At 39.7% G+C, this 21,136-nt stretch overlaps 1 protein-coding gene across 3 annotated transcripts in view; it reads left to right on the forward strand.

Annotated features, from left to right (window-relative positions):
- The window catches only part of Nrg1 (neuregulin 1), a 192,368-nt gene that overhangs the window by 32,889 nt on the left and 138,343 nt on the right, over positions 1 to 21,136 (forward strand). For all 3 annotated transcript variants that reach the window (XM_055593338.1, XM_055593337.1, XM_055593340.1), the window contains exons 2-3: positions 7,621 to 7,798; positions 16,698 to 16,819. In XM_055593338.1, coding sequence (XP_055449313.1) covers positions 7,621 to 7,798; positions 16,698 to 16,819 — 300 coding nt within the window. The remainder of the gene's footprint in view (positions 1 to 7,620; positions 7,799 to 16,697; positions 16,820 to 21,136) is intronic.

The raw sequence follows: 21,136 nt of genomic DNA on the forward strand, positions 1-21,136 counted from the left end.
AGTGTAATCAGTTTTTTTTTTTTAATCTGTCTCTCCATAACCAGGATGAAAGTTGCGGGATTGTGTTAGTCTTATTTATGTCTGTATAGACAGGACCTAAAGTACTTATAGCTCCAGAGGAATACATAGTAACATCTGCATGGTGATCAGAAACTGTGGAACGTCTAAGAAAATGAAGTTATTTATATGCGTGAGCTAAGATCTAGATACCAGGTCAAGGCCAGAGGAGTCCTTATAGAGCAACACGGCACATTCTAATGTCTCGTAAGAAGAACAGTATATAGTGTTATAAGACATGAATATGAAAGTTAGAGATAAATCCAATAAACCCTGTGTTTTTATATACATCCTATGCATTAGAAGGAAACCAGTAGCTTGTTAGATACAGAATATTTGAGCTACAGTGCAACCTTGCTTATTTATTCTTCCACTGAGCCAATGTTACTGTACTAGTTATAAAGTATAAAAGATAAGGTAGATGACACAAGAGTGAGATTTTTTGTCTTCTTGGAACAAACACTTGTAAAGATAGCAAGCATTGAATTAAGTGGAATAGTAATGGTTTTATGGGAACACAGGATAGAGATGCTTCCTGTAAAATTGAACTTAGTCATTAGGAGTTCTGGGGGAAATCATTTTAGATTTTATAGACAGGTTACAAAGATAAGACAGAGACCCTTTAATGGTATGTAATCCTATTATATTGCTCAAGGAAAGAAACAGGCCAATTGGCCAAACTGTAAACCTTATTTAGATCTCACCACCTTTCAGTATTGAAAAGAGATAATGTATAAAACTTCATGAACACTAGACCCAATCATAGCAGTGTACAAAATGCTACCTTGATACTTCCAGGGTAGGCCCCTCATGATGAAAGCCATCCTCTCTGAATGCAACCTTAAGCATCTAAGCCTGAAGTCTGCATTTAAAATTGTACTAAAGGAAGTCCACAGACCATCAGTTCCCTCCATAAATTTAGCTAATCTCTACAGATCTGCTATTTCTTTCGTGCATGGTACCAGGGATGGAATGCAGTGATTCATACTAACAAGAAAAGCGTTGTACCACACTGGCCCTCGGGCTTCTCCAAGAAGCCAGGCTTCCTCAGCAGTGCTATCTGCATGCTGGAAGCATTCCATTCAAGGCAGGACATGGCATCTTGGTCCTTGCCCTCAGCTTGTGTTAGGTAAACCCACTTTACAGATCAACACGGTAAAGCTCCATCAAGTGAACCAACTGACCAGCCACAGAGCTTCAGTGGGAAATGAAGAACTGAAACTTGGGTCTTCCCGGCTGGCTCTGAGACCTGTGTTTTTAATTGTTTCGTCCTGCCCCCTCCATATGCTGCTTTCTGCGTCACTTTCCTGCAGAGCCTCCCAGAATAAGCATTTTCCAAATTATACTTATCATGCAAAGCTTCATTTCCCGTTTTATTCTAAAACTATTTGCTTTGTATGTCAAAAGTTTTCCGTGAAATACAGTGTTCTGTGAATCTATTAAAAATGTCCTGGTTCTTTGTTAGTCTTCCTGACTTTTAAGATGCCAGTTGCTTTCCACTCTTGTCCTTTAGGATCCTACCATCTTTGATCCGTTCTTTTAAACTGGCTGCTATTCCTTTGGAATGTTTCAGTGGCTTTTCAAATGTTTGCCACCTCTTCAACAAACCCCCATCCCTAAGAATCCCTGTGCAAGAAACTTCCTCCCTCTGGCCTTTCCCAGGGCCTAGAAGAAAAATGATAAGGTTCCATTCTATTCAGATGTCTGAGGACTGTTGGTAATGATGGGGGCCAAGCACCCTTTAAACACCCTTAGAAAGCCTGTGCACTTCAGGAAATGTAAATACATTCCTTCTTTCAAGTGTAAAAAGAATATTTTAGTGACATCAATTAACCAAGTATCATTCAATCTGAACAAAGAAAAAGTGGCTAAAAAGGCAGAAATTAGCACCTGAAAGTCATGGTAACGTGCTAAAATGAATATAAAGAAGGTAAATCTTAGCATGTTGAAGCTGTGCTTGTCTGGCTATTCAAGTGAGAAGTATGTCAGAATTTGCAGAGAGAGAGAGAGAGAGAGAGAAGAGAAAGCAGTTACAAGAAAATAAAAAAAAACCCCAAATGCCAACAATTTACTAACTACATCACTTTTCCTATTTATTCGGCATTTTTAAAGGCGATGTCACAGGTAGAACAAATAAGGAAGAAAAGCTTACCTCAAGCACAGAAAAGTTAGGATCTTTAAGCTTACATTGACAGAAATTTGCTAGGCACCCTCAGGTACACTCATCCCTGGCTCAAGCATCCCAAGTGGACAGCCTGCCAAGATGTCTTTGTTGAGCTGAAAGAGAGGGTCTCTAATTGGGGCCAGCTGTGGTCACAGCCCTAATTAGCCAGGCCTGTGGAACACTTAGCCCAAGCTGTTGGCAACCTGGCCATGACTTAATCCCAGCACTAGTTTCCGTGCTCTGTTTCTTTACACCTTGACAGAATGACATTAATCTGTTAGGACCCTTTTGTTACTGTGTTCTCATGAAGGGGTTATCGCGTTTCAGTGAACACAAGCAAACGGCAGAGCTCCTTGACCCTTGTGGCATGTGGTATGTATGACAGATGGACAACTTCGCAGTCTGAAGCACTCTTTTCTGTTTGATCATAGCAATTTCAAGTATTCTGCTTTCTTTTATTTTCCCGTAGGTTATTAAGGTCGCTCAGAAATCGCAGCAATATTGTGCAGCTCGCCTTTATCTCCCAGACTATCTTTCATATTTGGAATAAATACATCAAGGATCCACCACTTGATGTAGCCTAGAATTTGGGGGACAAATAGTATTACGAAATAATTTAATTCAATCTTGGGGACTTTTTTTATTTGCCGAAAGATATGAAGAACTGCAAAGTACGGCTGGCTTGGTCATGGAAGCAAGGGCTCCAGGGTCAGGTTTGTGTGCTCAGAGCCCGGCTCCAGAATACCATCCGTGTGATTGACAGGCAAGTCACTCTTTTTCTCTGTTTCCATTTCGTCATCTGCAAATTTGCCATAAGGACAGGGACACTCACACCCTCAAATTGTTATGTAACAGGAGGTAATGAGTATACCAGAGCCTGGCACGTAGCAGACGCTCAATTACCTCTTACCATCCTGAAGGGATTTGTTGACGAAAGTGCTAAGAGGAATTTATTTAACATCATTTCTTTTGCTTTGGCGAGCACTATTCATGCATTACTTCAAGTGAATGACTGAGAATTGATCAGTATTTTCAGCAGCTGTAGTTGTAGGTGAGTCGTGTGGTTCACACCTGTAATCCCAGGTTGGCGACACAGGAGGATCATGGCTTCGAACAGTATAGAAAAGAAGCCTGGCTAATTGCAGCAAACATAACATCAATTCTGAGTATGAAACGTTGCTCTTACCTATGAATTTGCACACATTTTTCCCTTAGAAATGTACATTGTTGTAAATTTTGGAAAAGTGACTTGGTGTTTGTTAATATAATAATAATATAATCATTATAATAATGTAAAAATTATTGCAGTTGCTATGAAATGAAACAGACATGACCTTTCTGGATTCTTAGTCTGCTGTCCTTTGCCCCTCCTTTTCTATCTACTTCAAGCCCTGCAAAGGTGCCACTGTGTAGAGAAATGTGCTGGGTTCGGTCATGGTTCTTGCAAAGCCACACACATGTGAGAACAAGCTGCCATTTCTCCTCCAGCAGGTGGAAATACTAAACATCCACCTCAAGTGATGTCTGAGCCAGGACTTCTCAAAGGAAAGGGATCTGGACACAAATGATACATTTGGGGATATGGGACAGCGAAGTTCTCTTCGGGAGGCAGGGAGTAGCTGCAGGCCATGTAGACAGGAGTCAGCTGATAGAGAGGAAAGCCTGGGGCCTGAAGGCAGGGGATAAGGGTGACATGTGGGTGCTCTTGTAGCATGGATGATAGCTTGATCACTGGGAAAAGACCTGAGGGATGCTGAGATACATTTGTGGAAGGTGCAGGACAAGGGATTTAGCTGAGACAGGTCAATGCAATCTAATGGTGTACGGAAAGTTCAGAAGAACACAGTGAATTCAAAGTAAAAACAGCGGACTTCATAATCTTCCAGTGGCTTTGCATTTTATGAATGGTGTATGACAGTGCAGTATATGGGGTAGAGTTCCATAGAATACAAACCCCCCCAAAAAATCCGTGCCACCAAGCCCCTTAATCCCAATTAATAAACTCTTTTGAGAAGTTAAACATGGCCTTTGGAATAAGTTTTGGCTGTGGCTCTCCTCCTTACTAGTGTCTTCCTGATTCCTCTTCTTCCTCTTCTCCTTCTCTTCTCCTCTCTATTTCTGCTCTTTATTCTTTGTATTTGCATATTTTGTACACGTGTTTGCACACATGCGTACGTATCACTGTGGAGGCCAGAGGTGAACACCTGTTGTCTTCCATAATCTCTCTCCACTATCTTTTAAGACAGGACCTCAGTGAACCTGAAGTTCACCGATTAGACTTGTCTAGCTGGCCGCATACTTGACTGTCTCCATCTCCCTAGCCCTGGGATTACAGGCATGCACCACTGTGCCTGGCTCTTTATGTGGGTGTTCCCCTATCAATGTTGCCATGCTGGTGTGACTAGTCATTTCTCCAGTTCTCATGCTTAGGTTTTCCGCCAACCTGTGGAAGGGATAGGTTTCTGGTGTCCTCTTTTTCAGCTAAGACAGTTGGGAATTGGATATAGTTTCTATATGCGCCGCGCGCGCACACACACACACACACACACACACACACACACACACACACGCACACACACACACACGCTCGGGTGCGCTTGCATGCAGGCAGACACACACACAGGTGTATGCACACACCTCCCTGCGTAGGGGACAGGCTTTATAAAGGGACAACTTTCCTGGGACTGCAGCCGAAGCACCACTGCTATTTGATGACAGTCTTCAGATTTCCTGTTTAATTTCAGCAGTTGATCTCCAGGACCACAGAGCACATGCAGTGTATCCCACATCTGTGCTGTCGAGGAACTGGGAAAGTTTAACATGCAGCAATGAGCACATCTGAGGAATGCAGAGGAAAGCCTGGAACACGGGCCTTTAGAGTGGTGGTTCTCAACCTGTGGGTCTCGACCTCCCAGGGCAGGGTCTAATGACCCTTTCTCAGGGGTTGCCTAAGATCAGCTGAAGACACAGATGTTTACATTACGATTTACAAAGGTAGCAAAATCACAGTGTGAGGTAGCAGTAAAGATAATCCTATGGTTGGGGATTCACCACAACATGAGGAAATAAAAAAAAAAAAATAAATAGCTGACAGAAGATGAAGAAGAAAAAGATGTGAGAGATAAGGATAAAGTGAAGGGAGGGAGAAAACTAGACACTTACTTCATGAGCAAATATTTATGCAAATAAGCGACAACACTTGTCGTTTGTGTTCACTCTTTGTAGTTGTGTTTGAGTTTGACAGGCAAATGCCTGGAGAGGTAGAAGAGCAAACCCAGACTTGCTGGGGTTCAAGTATATCTAACTACGTGGGACATTTTGCTTATTAAAGCAAAAGACCAGACCAGACCTTGAGAATCTCGGTAGAGTTTCAGCTTTAATTCACGATCCAGCTGGAAAGCATACACTCATTCTTTCAGTTTGTGAATGTGTGCAACAAAATTCATACAGGCCAGTTTCTTTGATGCCATTTGGTTCTCTCTTCTGTTTGTTTCTTCCAAACCTTTCAGCAGAGTCAAAAAATTAGAAATGGCCTTAAGGAGCTAATGGAGATAAATATTGGCGCTTGTCAGAAATAAAGTGTTTTTGAAATGTTAAAGCAGAACTGAGAACCATAGCCCCAAAAGCAAAAACTCTGTGGAGTTTGTTCAGAAAGCAAGTCTTACTTTGAAGCTGTCAAGAAAAGATGGGTGATGGTTGGTGCTGAAAACAAACAAACAAACAAACAAACAAAAAAACAGATGTAGTCTTCAAGTACGGAAAGCTGGGAACGGCTGGATAAGTTTCCTAACCTGCTCTGTTGTCTGCCATAGTGGGTTACTGTGGCAGTACCAGCCCCCAGAAAAATGAGCGGGTTCTATATCTACTGGGATACTACTAAGAAACTGTAGCATTCGAAAGTTTTCACTTTGATTCCTGTGCTCACATCTGACAGTTTGGGGGTTTACTTCATAAGGACAGCATTGTAGAAAAATAAAAGCCAGATTAGGCAGGTACCCACTTCTTTTTTTTTAATTTTTATTTTTAGTTACATTTTATTAACTCTGTTTCCTAGCTGTATCCCGCTCCCTCATTCCCTCCCAATCCCATCCTCCCTTCCTCATCTCCTCCCTGCCCCTTTCCAAGTCCACTGATTGGGGAGGGCCTCCTCCCCTTCCATCTGACCCTGTTTTATAGGAACCCACTTCGCGCTCACGTGAAAGGCAGCCTTGATTGTGTCCCTGGGCCCTGGGTCCTTACCCAGGGAGTAATTTTGCACTGGGTCAGAGAGGTAGAATCTCATCTCTTGGGTTTGTTTTCTGGGATTTCCTGTTAATTCCTGAACTGAGCAGAAAAGTAGACTTTGTCATTGGCCTTTGCAAGACTCAGAAGAAATTATGAGCTGTTAAGGTCTCGGGCTCTGTGATAGTTGGTCACATTTGTGTGCATAGATAAAAGCCATCTTTTTATTCTTTAATTAAAAACAGTTATTGTAAAAAGTCAAATACACCCTGTATACTTTTATGACAAGCCATCACTCAGATTCTTGATCTTGTGTTTTCACATTTATGCTGCTTTATTACTCACTAATCACTGGATGATTTTTATGCATACACATTCTAGCACATAGGCGGTTTTGTATAAGTCAAAATGATGTGTATACTTTGTAGGATCATGCAACCTATCCTAGAAATCAAAGTGCAGTTATCTATACATAGCTTCTCTTGTGAAGATTTGGAGGTGCTAACTGTGTGCAGCATCCAGAGCATGCTGGGAAGGGTCCTCTGGAATGGTCTGCCACTCTCTCTGGGCTAGCAACTGCAGGCCCAATCAGGAGCAATGTTGCTGATGGGCTTGTGACTTGCAGAGAGGGACAACATGGCTTTGGAGGGACACCTGTGTGCGATTCTGTGTAAGATGAGCTTGATGTGAGTCTCTACAGATGTTAGAACCAAGAGAAAGAAGTCAACCTAAGTTAGAGTTTATTCTGAAATCAGTTTCTAACTAGAAAGTGGATGTGGTGCTCCCGGGGCCTCCTCCAGAGTTATGCTAATGTCTGATGTGGCAGATGAAGGTGGCTGCACCCCTCTTAGCAACAGATTTGTTAAATTAAGGAAGTAACTGTGGAGAATGTGTTTTGAGGAATGAATTAATCATCCAGGTTCCTTCCCCTTCTCTTTTTGTGCTGAGTTTATTTTATTTTATTTTATTTTATTTTATTTTATTTTATTTTATTTTATTTTTGCTAGTTGTTGGGATCCATTTTGGTCCACTCGTTTAAATTTATTCATTTATTTTTGCCTTGGTTAGTAAACTTTTGGTACTGGGACCGGATCAAGATCATTCAACATTAATATGTTTCCTCTTGAAAGGCCTGATGATCATAGATTTTTCTTTTTCTTCTCTTTTTCCTTTTTCAGCATTGCCTCCCAGATTGAAAGAGATGAAGAGCCAGGAGTCAGCTGCGGGCTCCAAGCTTGTACTTCGATGTGAAACCAGTTCTGAATACTCTTCACTCAGATTCAAATGGTTCAAGAATGGGAATGAGCTGAACCGAAAAAATAAACCACAAAATGTCAAGATACAGAAAAAGCCGGGGTAAGTAAAATGCATTTAGCAATACAATCCATACCAATAGCAACAGGATATTGTAGAACAAAAAATTAGAAAGGCCCTGGTAGTAAATTTGCAGTAAAACATGCTATATGATGATTGGAAAGATTTTTGATTGTATGGTGGTCAGGAAGTTTTGATTGTGTGGTGGTCTTATCGAATAGAAAAGAACTTGGGGGTTTATGGTTCTTACAACTTTTGGAGGAAGAAATGGGGCCCAAAGAGAAAGCTGTGAGAAGTCAGGTGGGGCTGGGAGGGAAGAAGAAAGATGGAGTTAGTGGCATTTCGTGTAATACTCATGGAACATGAGATTCAGTCTCCTTAAAATAAAACAAGTGATGTTTTAGTGCCCATGCCTAATGCAATCAGAATGTCAGCTTCTGTATATACCTCAAAATGCTGTGGGTTTGAACTGTTTTTCAAACAAATGATTAACACATATAATTCTGTCTTACATGATAACATTTTTTTTAGCCAAAAATTCTATTAAAGTTCATCAATATTACAGCAGATTTAGACAACGCAGTAATCTTTGCGAACAAAACCCTCATGTCTTCTGCCTCCTGAGCATGGCCATGCCTAAAGCACTCCATGAGACACCAATGATGCCTTGGTGGCTCTGTTAGAGGTCTACTCTACACTGATGCAGCTTCTAGTATCCCAGAAGTCTTCATTTTAATCTATTTTGTTCTTTCAGACTTCCTTCCACAAGGGATAAAATACATTTGAGGAAATCAGGGAAGAGAATAACATGCTACATTTTTTTTTTTTTTTTTTACTTCTAAGTAATTCATCAATCAATAGGACACCATCAGTGTGTTTCCTCGGAGAAGACTCTTAAAGTCGCAGGCTTTGAGATCAAGAGCAAGAGCAGAAGTAACCCCCTTCTTTCTTTGGATCTCATGAGCTGTCTACCAAAAAGTTGTCACACACTCATGAGCAAGGGAGAACATACTGATTCTAATGAGAATGTAATTGAATGATATCAAACTGTTTAATTACTCCGATGACGATAATTAGGGATTTTTTCCTAGTTCTCATGGCTTTATTAATTATACCACTTACTCTTGTTATTGATCATGTCAGCAAGATCTGTTGATTTGGAAATATGTTTGAGAGTGAGAAAAAGGGGGGGTCACATATGCAGTGGGTGACATTTCAGAGATACAACACATAATAATATCAAGAGCCAAGACACTTTTTTTTTTTTTAACATAATGTTACTTAGAAACAACAGCAGTACTAGACTGGGTGGTGGCACATGCCTTTAATCCCAGCGCTCAAGAGGCAGGAGGTTCATTTGAGTTTGAGACCAGCCTGGTCTGTACAGTGAGTTTCAGGACAGCCGAAGCTACCCAGAATAAACCTGTCTAACTCCCCCCACCCCAAAATTAGAGTAGTTGGCGTGTGATGACTCATTTTGTAGCCTGGAAAACTGAGAGTCAAGCTTGGCACTCCCCTGCACCCCAGACTTGAAAGGTGAATGAAGCAAGATTACCACATACTTAAGGCTAGCTGAGCTACATAGCATGATCCTGTTTAGAAACAACTACAAAAAACTGAAAAGAAAAATCAAGAGTCAAATATATTATATTTTACCTAGAGTCACAGAAATTGCAAAAAGACTAAAATAAAACTCAGTTTTTTTTTTTTTAAATAAAAAATAAAAAGCCATACTTACCCCATACTGTATCTTGGAAAGTGGGAATCATGGAGGGAGGAGGAGAAATCAGGGAATAGCAGAAGAGTTGAAAAGATAAACATGATTCTTCATGGAAGTTAAGATACGTGTAGCTACAGGATTGAACAGGTTTTTCAGTTAGTTCTGACTTTATCAACCGGACAAATTACGTTATGTATGCATGCCAGGTAACATTCCTAGTTATGAGCTGGCCCACTAATAGCAATAGTATTTAAGAGTTTGTGAGAGGCTTCATGCCAGGATGTAGCCAGTGAGAGAAGTGGAAGACCTCCTCTCTGTGCATAGGCAGTCCTCAGCTTGTATGGAGAGGATCTATTTTAGTCCTAATAAAACATGGGAATTACAGACTTGTGTGCCGAAACACACTATTGGAGTCAAAGATGGAGGGGCATGGAGGAGAGGCTGATTTGGGCTGAGTGGGGAGCATAAACTTTTTGAAGAATGCATATCCTGCATTTCATATGTGGAAAAAAAAAAAAACCACAAGTAAAATTGGGTAAATAGTGTGGAAAAGGAACAGAGATGCGAGAAGACTTAATACAAGTGTGTTTCTGAAGAGGACACATATGCACGTAAAAGCTTAATCAATTGCCTGGCTGGGTAACATCTAAAGTACCATTAGCATTCAGGAAGGCATTTTCATATTGACTGCATGGGTCCAGACAGCTTTGAGCACTGTCTACATACTAATATAATTCGCACCACACCAGAAAGGCGAATGTTCAGAAATTATTCACCTCAATTCCAGCTTCACGGCCAAGAAATAAATGGGGAGAAATTTATTCAAGCCATGTGATTGTAAATTACTCTTGGCACAAAAAGCAAAGATCAGTTCATTGATTTTCACAATCAGAAGGTTTATCATTTCTGAAGCTCTTTAAAAATAGTGCTGTCAGATTTTGGAGTATCCAACCAACAAAGTCTAAGTTTAACATCAGCAAAATGCTCTGTTATTCTGCTTATCCTATAAACAAACAGAATGAGCATTATGATTATTATGCCATTTAAAAAACAATCACCCCTTGAGAATGAATTTACATAAGCTTCTTTCTATAGGTCGTAAATTTAATAAATAAACCTCGGATTTAAATAGGCCCTACTCTAGCATTCATGTTACTTCATAACTACCTGTGATTTTATTATATGAATTCAGAATACAGAGGTTGGCATAAACTCAGGCTATCAGTAAAAGCCATTATTTTCATGTTCAAATACACATAATACTTTTCGTTACCTAGATCCCAAGACTAGGAATATGTTGCATTGGTTAGCTGGTCATGAGACTTAAACTTAATCTTTGGCTGTGAATAACTAAGCAGAGGTGAATTTTAATTTGAGGTGTAGGCTTTCCCTGGGAGACTGTTTAGATCAAATGTTGACTCCTTCAGTCCTTAGTCTAGGCTTTGTCCTCTTTTATTCTCTAGATTGTACATGGCAGCCAAAATTTCCTTTTAATCCCTTAGCATTATGCAAAGATTTCATACCAATATGTAGTTTCTGTCATTGTGCAAACTCACCTCCCTCTTGATCCCTTCCTCTTCCTAAGAAATGACTGTCCTGAGTTTGAATTCATATTTAAGCCTTTGTTTGCTTTATTTGGCAAGTGTGGGACCAATTAAAAGAAATGGGAACCTCTCTGTTGTGTATCTGTTTATTCCTCTATTTCTGTTGTCGGTGCCTGGTGGATGATTTGGATTAAGAAAACTAGTAGAAGGCTTTGGGCCTGGCAGATTGGCTTCACTGAAATATCTCCTCTGGATTAGCCCTGTGAAATGCAAACCTCTCACACATGTTTATATAACCCTGATTTTGCTTCAGCTTTTCATTTCAGCCTGTACTTTCATTTGGTTTGGAGAAGTGGTTTTGCTTATTCAAAAACCGTTTGAAGATTTTAGCAAATAGCTGCTTTGGGGCTAGTGACATGGCTCAGCAGGATCCAGATGTTTGCCACCAAGCCTGGTGACCTGGAATCAAACCCAAGAACCCATATAAAGAAAGAAGGGGAAAACTGATTCCCACAGGCTGTCCTCTGACTTCCACACAGGGGTGGTGGGAAGAGCTCCTCTCTACACAGGGAGAGATGGATGAATGAATGAATGAATGAATGAATGAATGAATGAATGAATGAATGAATTGGAGATTGTCTTGTTTTCATTGGCCACACTTTGGACAAAGAGCTTTATATCAGAAAGGTTTACTTATAGTCCCTTTCTTAGCTGCTGAAACACTTCGGCAGGGCATTGGAATGCTATGTGAGAAATCCTAATTTTCCTATATGCCAGGTAGCCATTTTGTATGGTTTACGTGGACATTCAGTATGGTGTCCGGTTCTATTGTCTAATAAGGTCCACTTCTTCTTCTGCATCCTTCTCACTGACAGCAGCTTGACTTCTGAAGCAAAACTGAAGACGTGCATACACACTCACCTACAAATGCACACATTCATAAGCTGCTTGAATGGAGACCTTCTCCTAAATGGCCTATGTTGGGAAACTTGGTCAAATTTCTCAGTTTTTAAGAAAGACTGTCTTTAAAAAGCTGGGTTAGAGATAGGCTACTTGAAATCCACCTTGTCTGTGCCTTGGAGTTGCTACATCTCTTACTCCTTGGGTGTTTTTACACTGGTTTCTGAACCTGATCGTATCTGTTAGGCATGTCTTGATCGAGCGGAATCTTGCTCTTGGGCTATTGATGTTCTGTCCGACATTCCCAGGAACATGCTCTATGGCAGTTATGGCATGGCCACACCTAATGCTTGGCTTGGAAGTACACCTTAGAGGCCTGTATGAAACTCCTGAGAAGCCCTGATATTGAGACCTCTTTTTGAACACAGGAAATGACCCACCTTCTGTCCAGTCATACCATGTGATTGTATTACTGAAGTTTGTCTTCCAGGAAGCATGGCCCGCCCAGGCCTATCAGGAGCATTTAGGTTTTAGAAGTATCCTTTAAAGATTATGTCAACTGGAAATGTAATTACCTTTTTTCTTATAGTTCACTCCAGTTCAACAGTTAAAATATTAAATTGTGCAGGGTCAAGAGAGAGGTCTTTATATACCAACATATGGTTGTTCCTAGATTTATAATTGGGAAGATTGGGGCTTCTTGATTGCTATACAGTCTTGGAATATTGCTCTAATTGTCTGATTTCAGAATTTTGGGTCTTAACATAAAAAGTCCATTTTTTTATGTTAAAAATTTTACCATCTGCTGGGCATGGTGGTGCACACCTGTAATCCCAGCCATCAGAGAGGCAGAGGCAGGTGGATCTCTGTGAGTTTAAGGCCACCCTGGTCTACAAAGGGGGTCCAGGACAGCCAAGGCTACACAGAGAAACCCTGCCTTGAAAAAATTAAAACCAAAAAAGAAAACAAAAAAAGATAAAAAACAGAAAAATACCTTTCCTCTGATATTGACAATCAGGATATTTTCTGATCTTCTTCACAATTTGTTGTTACCATCTGTTATTTCACAAATGAGACAGAAAAATTCTTTCAGAAAACTTTACTATATTTTTGGCTAAAAAAAATAAAAATCTTACTACAGTGTTTATGCTTTTATTTCTTTTCTTCAAAAATATTTACCATGAAGGAAAGTGATCACAGATGGACCAAGTATATAATGAAGTTGTTAATTCATTAGGAAATGTGTATTTGAGTATTCTAAAGCCTGGCACAGTGACAGAAGAACCTGAGAAGGGACGCTCCAATGTTGTTGCAGTTTGATTATTTTAGGGGCTGTTACTTATTATTAGCATGGAATATCTTTCTCCCTGTCGTGATATTTTGGGTGAACATGGTCCAGTTTGCTTTTCAGAGGTACCTTAGGGAAACTTGTCTTTGAGGATCCTTTGTGGTTAATGCACAACTATTTCTCAAACAGTCCTGGCTGGTTCAGTTACTTAGATAAACAAAGCTATTATAGTACATCTGACAATTTCTTCTGGGGACCATTATTTACCCGAAAGTATGAATAGGTATATTATGTGAAAGAAAAAGCACTGATCAAGTTGAGAGATTTTACTGGATAGCCTTGTAGTTATAGTAAAGATTCTGAAAAACTTGAGGGGCGGACTTTAATATTTTCCAAGGTTTTTGAGTATAGAACCCATCTGTTATGGTTACTCCCTCTACCCCCAACACGGGTAAATTGTACCATTTTGTTGGTACATCTAGCAGAAGTAACTTTTCAGACAAGTTGATCTGGCCATGGCTCCCCTGGGTCTGTGCCACCTAAAACTATCACTGCCCCTTTCACATTCCATCTCTCTTACCGCTCTCTGCATTAGGGATGTTTGGTCCTGTGATGGCATGAACAGGAACATCTGAACACTTCTTTGGCCCATTCATGTTTGTATCCAGTATTGCCTGAAGACCAGCCAGGGACAGCATAGTGTGTTGTGCTGTTGTGAGGACAGCAGTGGTTTAAAATTACTGTCTGCTCAGAAGCGTGTGTACTGGGTCTGGACAGGAGATGTGGTGAGAAAAGTACAGTGAAAAGTTTTCACAATAATGCCAGCAGAAGTGGCCAGAATTTAGATATGGAGAAAGAAGCTTCAGTTGCATGGTCTGATCATGAAAAGCTTAACAAAGTATAAATGTTGTTTTTATTGCCTCAGAGGAGGGGAGGAGCTGAGAGCCATTCTTAAGCCTTTTTATCTCTTTCTAAACTCTCGCTTGCTGGTTCAACTCAGCTGTTCTGGCCCAAACTCCTCTCCAAACTGACTGACTCAAACCAGCATTTCTTGGCTTCTGACTGAATTGTGCTACCTCAAACTAATTCTGATAATATGTTTTAATATTGTAGCTCTTCATTCTCTGGCTCTTTCTGTCTTCACCTGTGTCTAGCTTGTTCTCTCTGCAACCTGAGTCTATAAAACTGTCCCAGTAAAAACCACTCAGTAAGAAGGCCCCTCTTACACTCTGAGATGCTCTTCAGTAGCCTTTCTTTCCTGTTCTATTCTCATGAGAGTCAGGCATATCCTATCTCTGACTCTCTGTCATATTTTTCTCTGATTTGTCACTTGGTCTGCCCCTCAATTAGACATCATTTTCAAAGATGGCTGCTTCCTTCTATAAACTCACCTTATCTTCATTGTTTGGTATTAAAGATGTATCCTATGGACATGTTTGTATTCCAGCCAACTCCAGAGTGTGTCTGCATTCCATCACATAGACCTAGAAGGTATTTGGATATGATACCTTGCCAGAGCAGCCATGTTGATTGATTAAAATTTCTGTACAACAAAGGGCTTAGCACTAAAGATAGCCTTTGAAGATCACTAAGATCATTAAAGTAGACACACAAGACACTCAATGTTGGGGAAAAGTATGACTTATCAGAGGCACAAGGGTATATGTGTAGAATTTTGTGTGATGCCACGTTCTAGGCTAGTGAGGAGGAAGAATAAAATTTGGAACCATAGTATCTACCTGATGATTAATACCATGTTGCAAAAATACCATAAAATTTAGAGAAAATAGCAAAGCATGAGAGCAGCCCACAAATATTGCCATTTTCCCTTCCTTCTCTCTTTCCTCTCTATTGTCCTCTCTACAGGGCATGACTCCAGATGCCAAAAACAGAACATCGGATAGTAAGCATAGAGTGGTGGCTCATGTTTATGATCCCATCACTTGGGAGACTGAGTGTCTTAGTTAGGGTTTTCATTGCTGTGAAAATACATCCTGACCTTGCAACTCTTATAAAAGAAAACATTTAATTGGGGCTAGCTTATAGTTTCAGATGTTTACTCTGTTATCATCATGGTAGGAAGCAGGGCAGAGTGTCGGCAGACATAGTGCTGGAGGAGCCAAGTTCTACATCTTGATCCATAGGCAGCCAAGAGGAGACTGAGTCACACTAGCCAGACTTGAGCATCTATATCCGCAAAGCCCACATCTACAGTGACACACTTCCTCCAACTAGGCCACACCTCCTACTAGTGCCACTCCCTATGGACCAAGCATTGAAACACATGAATATGTGGAGGCCTTACCTCTTCACCACACTGATCAGGAGGTTTGCCATGAATTCAAGCTATCCTTACTGAAATGAATTTTGGGTCAGCATGGGCTCCCCAATTTCCACCACACTGAGCCAATTCTGGTAGTTCCGAATTTTTGTAACTCAAAGACAGTTTAGATATCAGGCTTAGATTAGATACAACAAAGGAGACAAAGTGCACATCCCAATGGTATCCATATTAAAGAAATGGTGAGTATTGATTTAGTGTTCAGAGGGTTATAACATCGTGCTACTGTAGCAGGAATGTTTGTTCCAGGATTAACAATTATTTGTGTGGTACCTTGTGGCCAGCAATGGCAACTTCAGGGAAGATACCTTTCTTTTCTTCTGGGAATGAAAAAAGAGAAAGAAATAAAAGGAAAAGAGATCATGAATTTGAAGAAGAGTGGGAAGGGGTGAATGGTATTTAGGGCTTGGAGGGAGGAAATGTCATAATAAATTATAATCTTAAAAATAAGGATAAAGGTTTGGAAGAAATAAAATGTTTTTTTTTTAAGTCCTAGTAGAAAGAAACATTTAGTGAGGTCTAGGATAGATAAGAAAGCTTTGCACTTCTCAGTGGAGTAACATTAAGAATCATTGTAATTTCTATGGAAACGATTTATCAAGTATTTAGATCACTTTATTGTCTATCTGTCAGAAATGTGGGAAACTTTCAGTTATTTTATAACGTGTCATTGTTCCCACTCTCCTTCAAATTCATGGCCTCTTTTTCATTAATTATTAGAGCATGCATAAACATATGTATACACATATGTGCTCCTGAACATAACCTGGTCAGTCCACACAATGTTACTTGTGTGCATGTTTCCTTCACTGAGATGTAGGAAGGAAAGAAAAGCTGCCAGCTAATTTTAAGGAAACCTAAGGTGTAACATGATCGGGAGTGGTGGTGGAGGACTGAAGAACACGTTCAGAGAGGACCAACTTTACCCGCCTATGTGATAAAATTAAGACTACGTCAGAGGCAATGTTTGATGTGGCAGAAACACACTGCTGAACTGACGTGATAGCAAGCGACAGTTTCATGTTGCATGCGCAGGGTAGGAGGGGGAGTCTGAGAATCCTGAACCCAGAAAAGTGCATTTTATCACTGACCGATGTGGAGGTGGACTCCAGCGACTTGCTTACACTGCTCTGGTCTCGATCTCACAGGAAGTCAGAACTCCGCATTAATAAAGCGTCGCTGGCCGATTCCGGGGAGTATATGTGCAAAGTGATCAGCAAGTTAGGAAATGACAGCGCTTCTGCCAACATCACCATTGTTGACTCAAACGGTAAGACACCTGCTGCCCAAGACGTGTGACAAATCGATGAATATGAACAAATGAAAAACATGGGAAAGGAAGACAAACACTAGAGGCATCTTTTGTGTCCTTTGCTAAGGTCTTAATTCTGTGAGCTGATATACACAATACATGTGTATTGCATAGTAATGGAATATATATATATATATATATATTATCTGCATACATAAAATAGTTACAGTGAATATATCTGTATCATATATGTGTGTGTGAATGCACCTGAATGAATACATCTATTTCATTTATATACAAGTCCTGACATTTTTAAGTTCCAATATGCATTTTAAAGCGATTACACCAAGCTAATAAAGTTAGATACATTGACTTTTTAGCGCTATTAATTTTGAAATTAGAAACACCTCAGAAGCAATGAATTTCCTAGTTTGTAAAGGCGTCTTACTGAGCTTCCTGAGAGCTGTTCCTGGGAGGATTTCCTAACTGAATGAATGACATAGAGGTGGTAAGTACTACCTACTAGTTAAGAACTTCCCTCAGCCCTCTTAGAAAATCAGAAGGCAGGAGCTGCTGCTGGCTTTTGTCTTCTATAACTCAGTAGCCAACCCTCTGAAGGTCTTGTCTAGGGGCTGATGATAGCCTAGCAATGCTTCTTCAAACCTTGGGACTCTCAGGTGCTCCTCCAAGAACTTCCCTTTGTGTATTGTGGCTTGAAATGATTGTGCATTTTTATAATCCCAGTCCTGATTTCTCTGCTTCTTGGGAGAGATTAAAAACTATCCTAAGGAAATGGTCTTTTGGAGTAGTAAGGTAAAAATGCCAGCTCATCGTCAGAAGAGTAAATAATGGTAGGGTTTAATTCCTTAGGAGAGTGGGTTAGTCTCTCTCTTGATTCTCACATGACACAATATGGCAGGGAAAAGGAATGGAATGAAAACTATGGAGCAGGGTCTGCCGGTTCTTCTCTGGACTTCCAAGGAAAGTTCCAGGAGAGTGTAATCAATGCTGATTTACTTTTCACTTTTAGATACTTCTCTCTGTTGGGAGTAAAGGAAAAATGATGAAAAGTGGTTTCAATTACTAGTTTTAGAGGCCCTGCTTATGTTAATTAATATGAAAGTGCCATGTAAAATGTATATGAGCAAGTACAATGTCTCTTTGCTCTTTAATCAATGCAGGTTAATCAGACCGTTTTGCTATTATTACTTTATTCCACTTGAAATTTTATAGAATTGATGCACAGAATTTAAAATTTAGGGATTAATACTTTTCAGTAGCTTATTCTTTACTGTGGTATAGAACATGATTTTAAAAAAATCACATAATAATTTCTCTTTTTTTAGAACATCATGAACTCTATATCATGTTTTGAAAGTTGTTCTCTTCATTGTATTTTAATGTCTTCATGATAAATGATTATGTATTTTGATTCTGGCACTCAGTTTGGATTTTTGTGAATATACATACTATATACTCCCAGCAAAATAAAACTAGAGTTGGTGGTAGCACTGTTTATACTATGATTATATTGATTATTTCATGGCTTCAGGATTATAGGATTAAAGAGTAACAATCCACCACTGTATTAGTCCAGGAAAAATCTAGAGAGTCTTTTTATGTTAGTGTTAAATTGGAAGTAGTGAAAGTTTGATAACACTGGGCATGGTTATACGCACCTCTAATCCCAGCACTCTGGGAGACAGAGGCAGATGGATTGCTGTGAGTTTGAGGCAAGCCTGTTCTACAAAGTGAGTCCAGGACAGCTAAGGCCACACAAAGAAACCCTGTCTCGAAAAAAAAAAAAAAAGATAATATTCGTTCTCAAGTTTCTCACATAAAAAAGCTGTCCAATTAAATTTCAAGTCCTGCTCTAAAGTTCAAATTTGAATATACAGTGTTGATAAATTTCACTTTTGAGAAGAAAAAGTTAGAGGCATTTATTATATTGAGACTTCTTTTTCCTTTTTAAACCTGACCCCTCCCCCTAAGGATGTTCATAGACTATTTTATAGAGTATTTTTTTGTGTGTGATTTATTTTTGCTTGTTTGTTTTTCTGGCAGAGCCTGTAGCCTAGGTTAGCCTTGAATTTCCTACACAGTAGAGAGTGATGTTTATTTGCGACCCATTTTGCCTCTACCATGGGAGCATTGGGATTATAGGCCTATGCTACTACACTCAGTGAATACAGTGGCTTTATAGATAAAAACCAAACAAACAACAAAACAAATTCTGTTACATTCTAGGAAAGCAGTAGACAGACAGCCAAGCTACTTCCCATCCCTGTCCTGGGCTCTTAATCACTTACAGCATCAGAAATGGGAGAGTACAGAATCCCAGGAGCAGTGAGAGGTGGGATGTTAAGAGTAGGTCATCCTCATTCGACCCTCGCAAAGGGCACTGAATATCTAGGAGGAGAATACATGATTAGAATATATTGTACTGAAAAAAATGTCTTTTCATAAACGAAATGGAATGAGGTTCTTACGATGGGAAATAAAACTATTTTAGGAAAAGAAAAGTACTAGAAAGCAAAATGTGACCTAAGTTTGTTTTTACTCCCTAGTCCACATTAGCTCACTCTACATCTGAATGTATGTGAATACCCAGACAGTTGAGGCAGAGTCACTTGTCATGAACAGGGAGGCTTAGTGGTGTCAGACAGAGAGACAGGGTGACGATGGGGAAGATCACACCCTCACGGAGATGGACTTGTACACAGGCATCTCAAAAAGCTCATGCAACGGGGTCATGTGACTGCTTTCTATTTCTTCTACCTTTGAACTGTTTCAGATGGGTTTAAACTTGAAATACAAACAAACAAAGAAACAAAACAACCACAAACCCTTACCATCTCCTATATCCCTCACTTTTCATGCCTTCAACTCTGCTTCTGGTTTAAGCTCCCACTTTGCCATATTCCGTGGCTGGGTCCTTGGTATCTCAACAGCGTTTGGGCTAGGAAGCAGATGATTAGCAGAGATTCTGCTGCACTCTGCGATCTGACCCAGAGAATTTACGAACAGTTTACCCCTGACCAGAAAGATGTCTTGCCCACTGCTCCACCGGCACAGAAAAAGCCCACCAACATGTGACTATGCACCTCTCTCTAGATTAGCACCTGGAGATAAATGAAATAATACAAATCTAAAAAATTCCTTGTCGGTTTTTTTTTTGTTTTTTTTTTTCATTTGCCTCAATGAAATAGTGACCATATTGCCAAAATACTCAAGCACTTAGAAAAGAAAACACACATAGTCACTCACTTATTAAGCTACATCTGAAGAATTTGTTTATCTTTTGCCCCTTCTGATGCCTTTCCACTTGTTCAGGAACTGAAAAAAAAGGATTTGCAGGAGCAAACATATGTAAATCCTTGCAACCTGCTGGTGTCTAATGTTGATTTTCGTACACACTTTATGTCAGGTCTTAATCTTCCTGTGGTGAATTATAAAATTCAGGGGCAAAGGCCACACACGATTTCTATCAGCTCACATGCCCTGGGCTCATTTTTTATCTAGTTATTTGGCTCGTTCTTTCTCTAAGAAATCCTAATTTCACAATGAATTCTTAGCTAACAAGCTCTAGGAATACTCTTGGATATTAGAATAAAGGGTCAAAGGTGAGAACTGCAGACCTCATTGGTTTATACATTAATTAAGGTAATGCTATCTTTTCAAAGGTTAATATGGAAGAATAAATAACTACTCCGTCCTATCTTAAGTTTTTTCTTTTAATCAGGAGAAAAAAAATTATATAAGAGTCAAGCTCTCATGGGAACAATTGAGCCCATAGCCATTGCTCTTCCATTTGAGAAACAGGAAAAGAAAAGATTTTTTAAAAATAAAGTTTAAACGGATTATCAATTAATGTTTATAAAATTTGGCTCATGTGGGTCATAGGTCTAGGCCTTTCCCTCTCTCACAGACAGTGTTGAGGGAAATATATTGCTGAATAGCATGTGGGGTAATGCTGGGAAGAACACCAAATAGGTTTTATTTAGTTTTTATTTATATATTTATTTTGAGACAGGGTCCCACTGTGTAGCCCTAGCTGATGTAGAACTTGCTATATAAATCAGACTGCCCTGAAATTAAAAGGGAAATTCCTTGCCTCTTCCTCCTGACTAAATTACCTAAAATCAAACAGATTTTAAAATTTGTTAGTCATTCTCCATATATGTTATATTACATATGGTGCTCAGAAAAGCTAACATACATTAATAATATGATTAGAATATGACAGATCATGCATAATATCCCTCTAGTAATTATTAATTTGAAAACCTCTCAGCTGCTCATATATTAAGGACAATTAAAATTCAGATACTCAAA

This window comes from Psammomys obesus, unplaced genomic scaffold (assembly GCF_907164565.1).
Source record: "Psammomys obesus unplaced genomic scaffold, mPsaObe1.curated_primary_1811, whole genome shotgun sequence".
Taxonomy (NCBI): domain Eukaryota; kingdom Metazoa; phylum Chordata; class Mammalia; order Rodentia; family Muridae; genus Psammomys; species Psammomys obesus.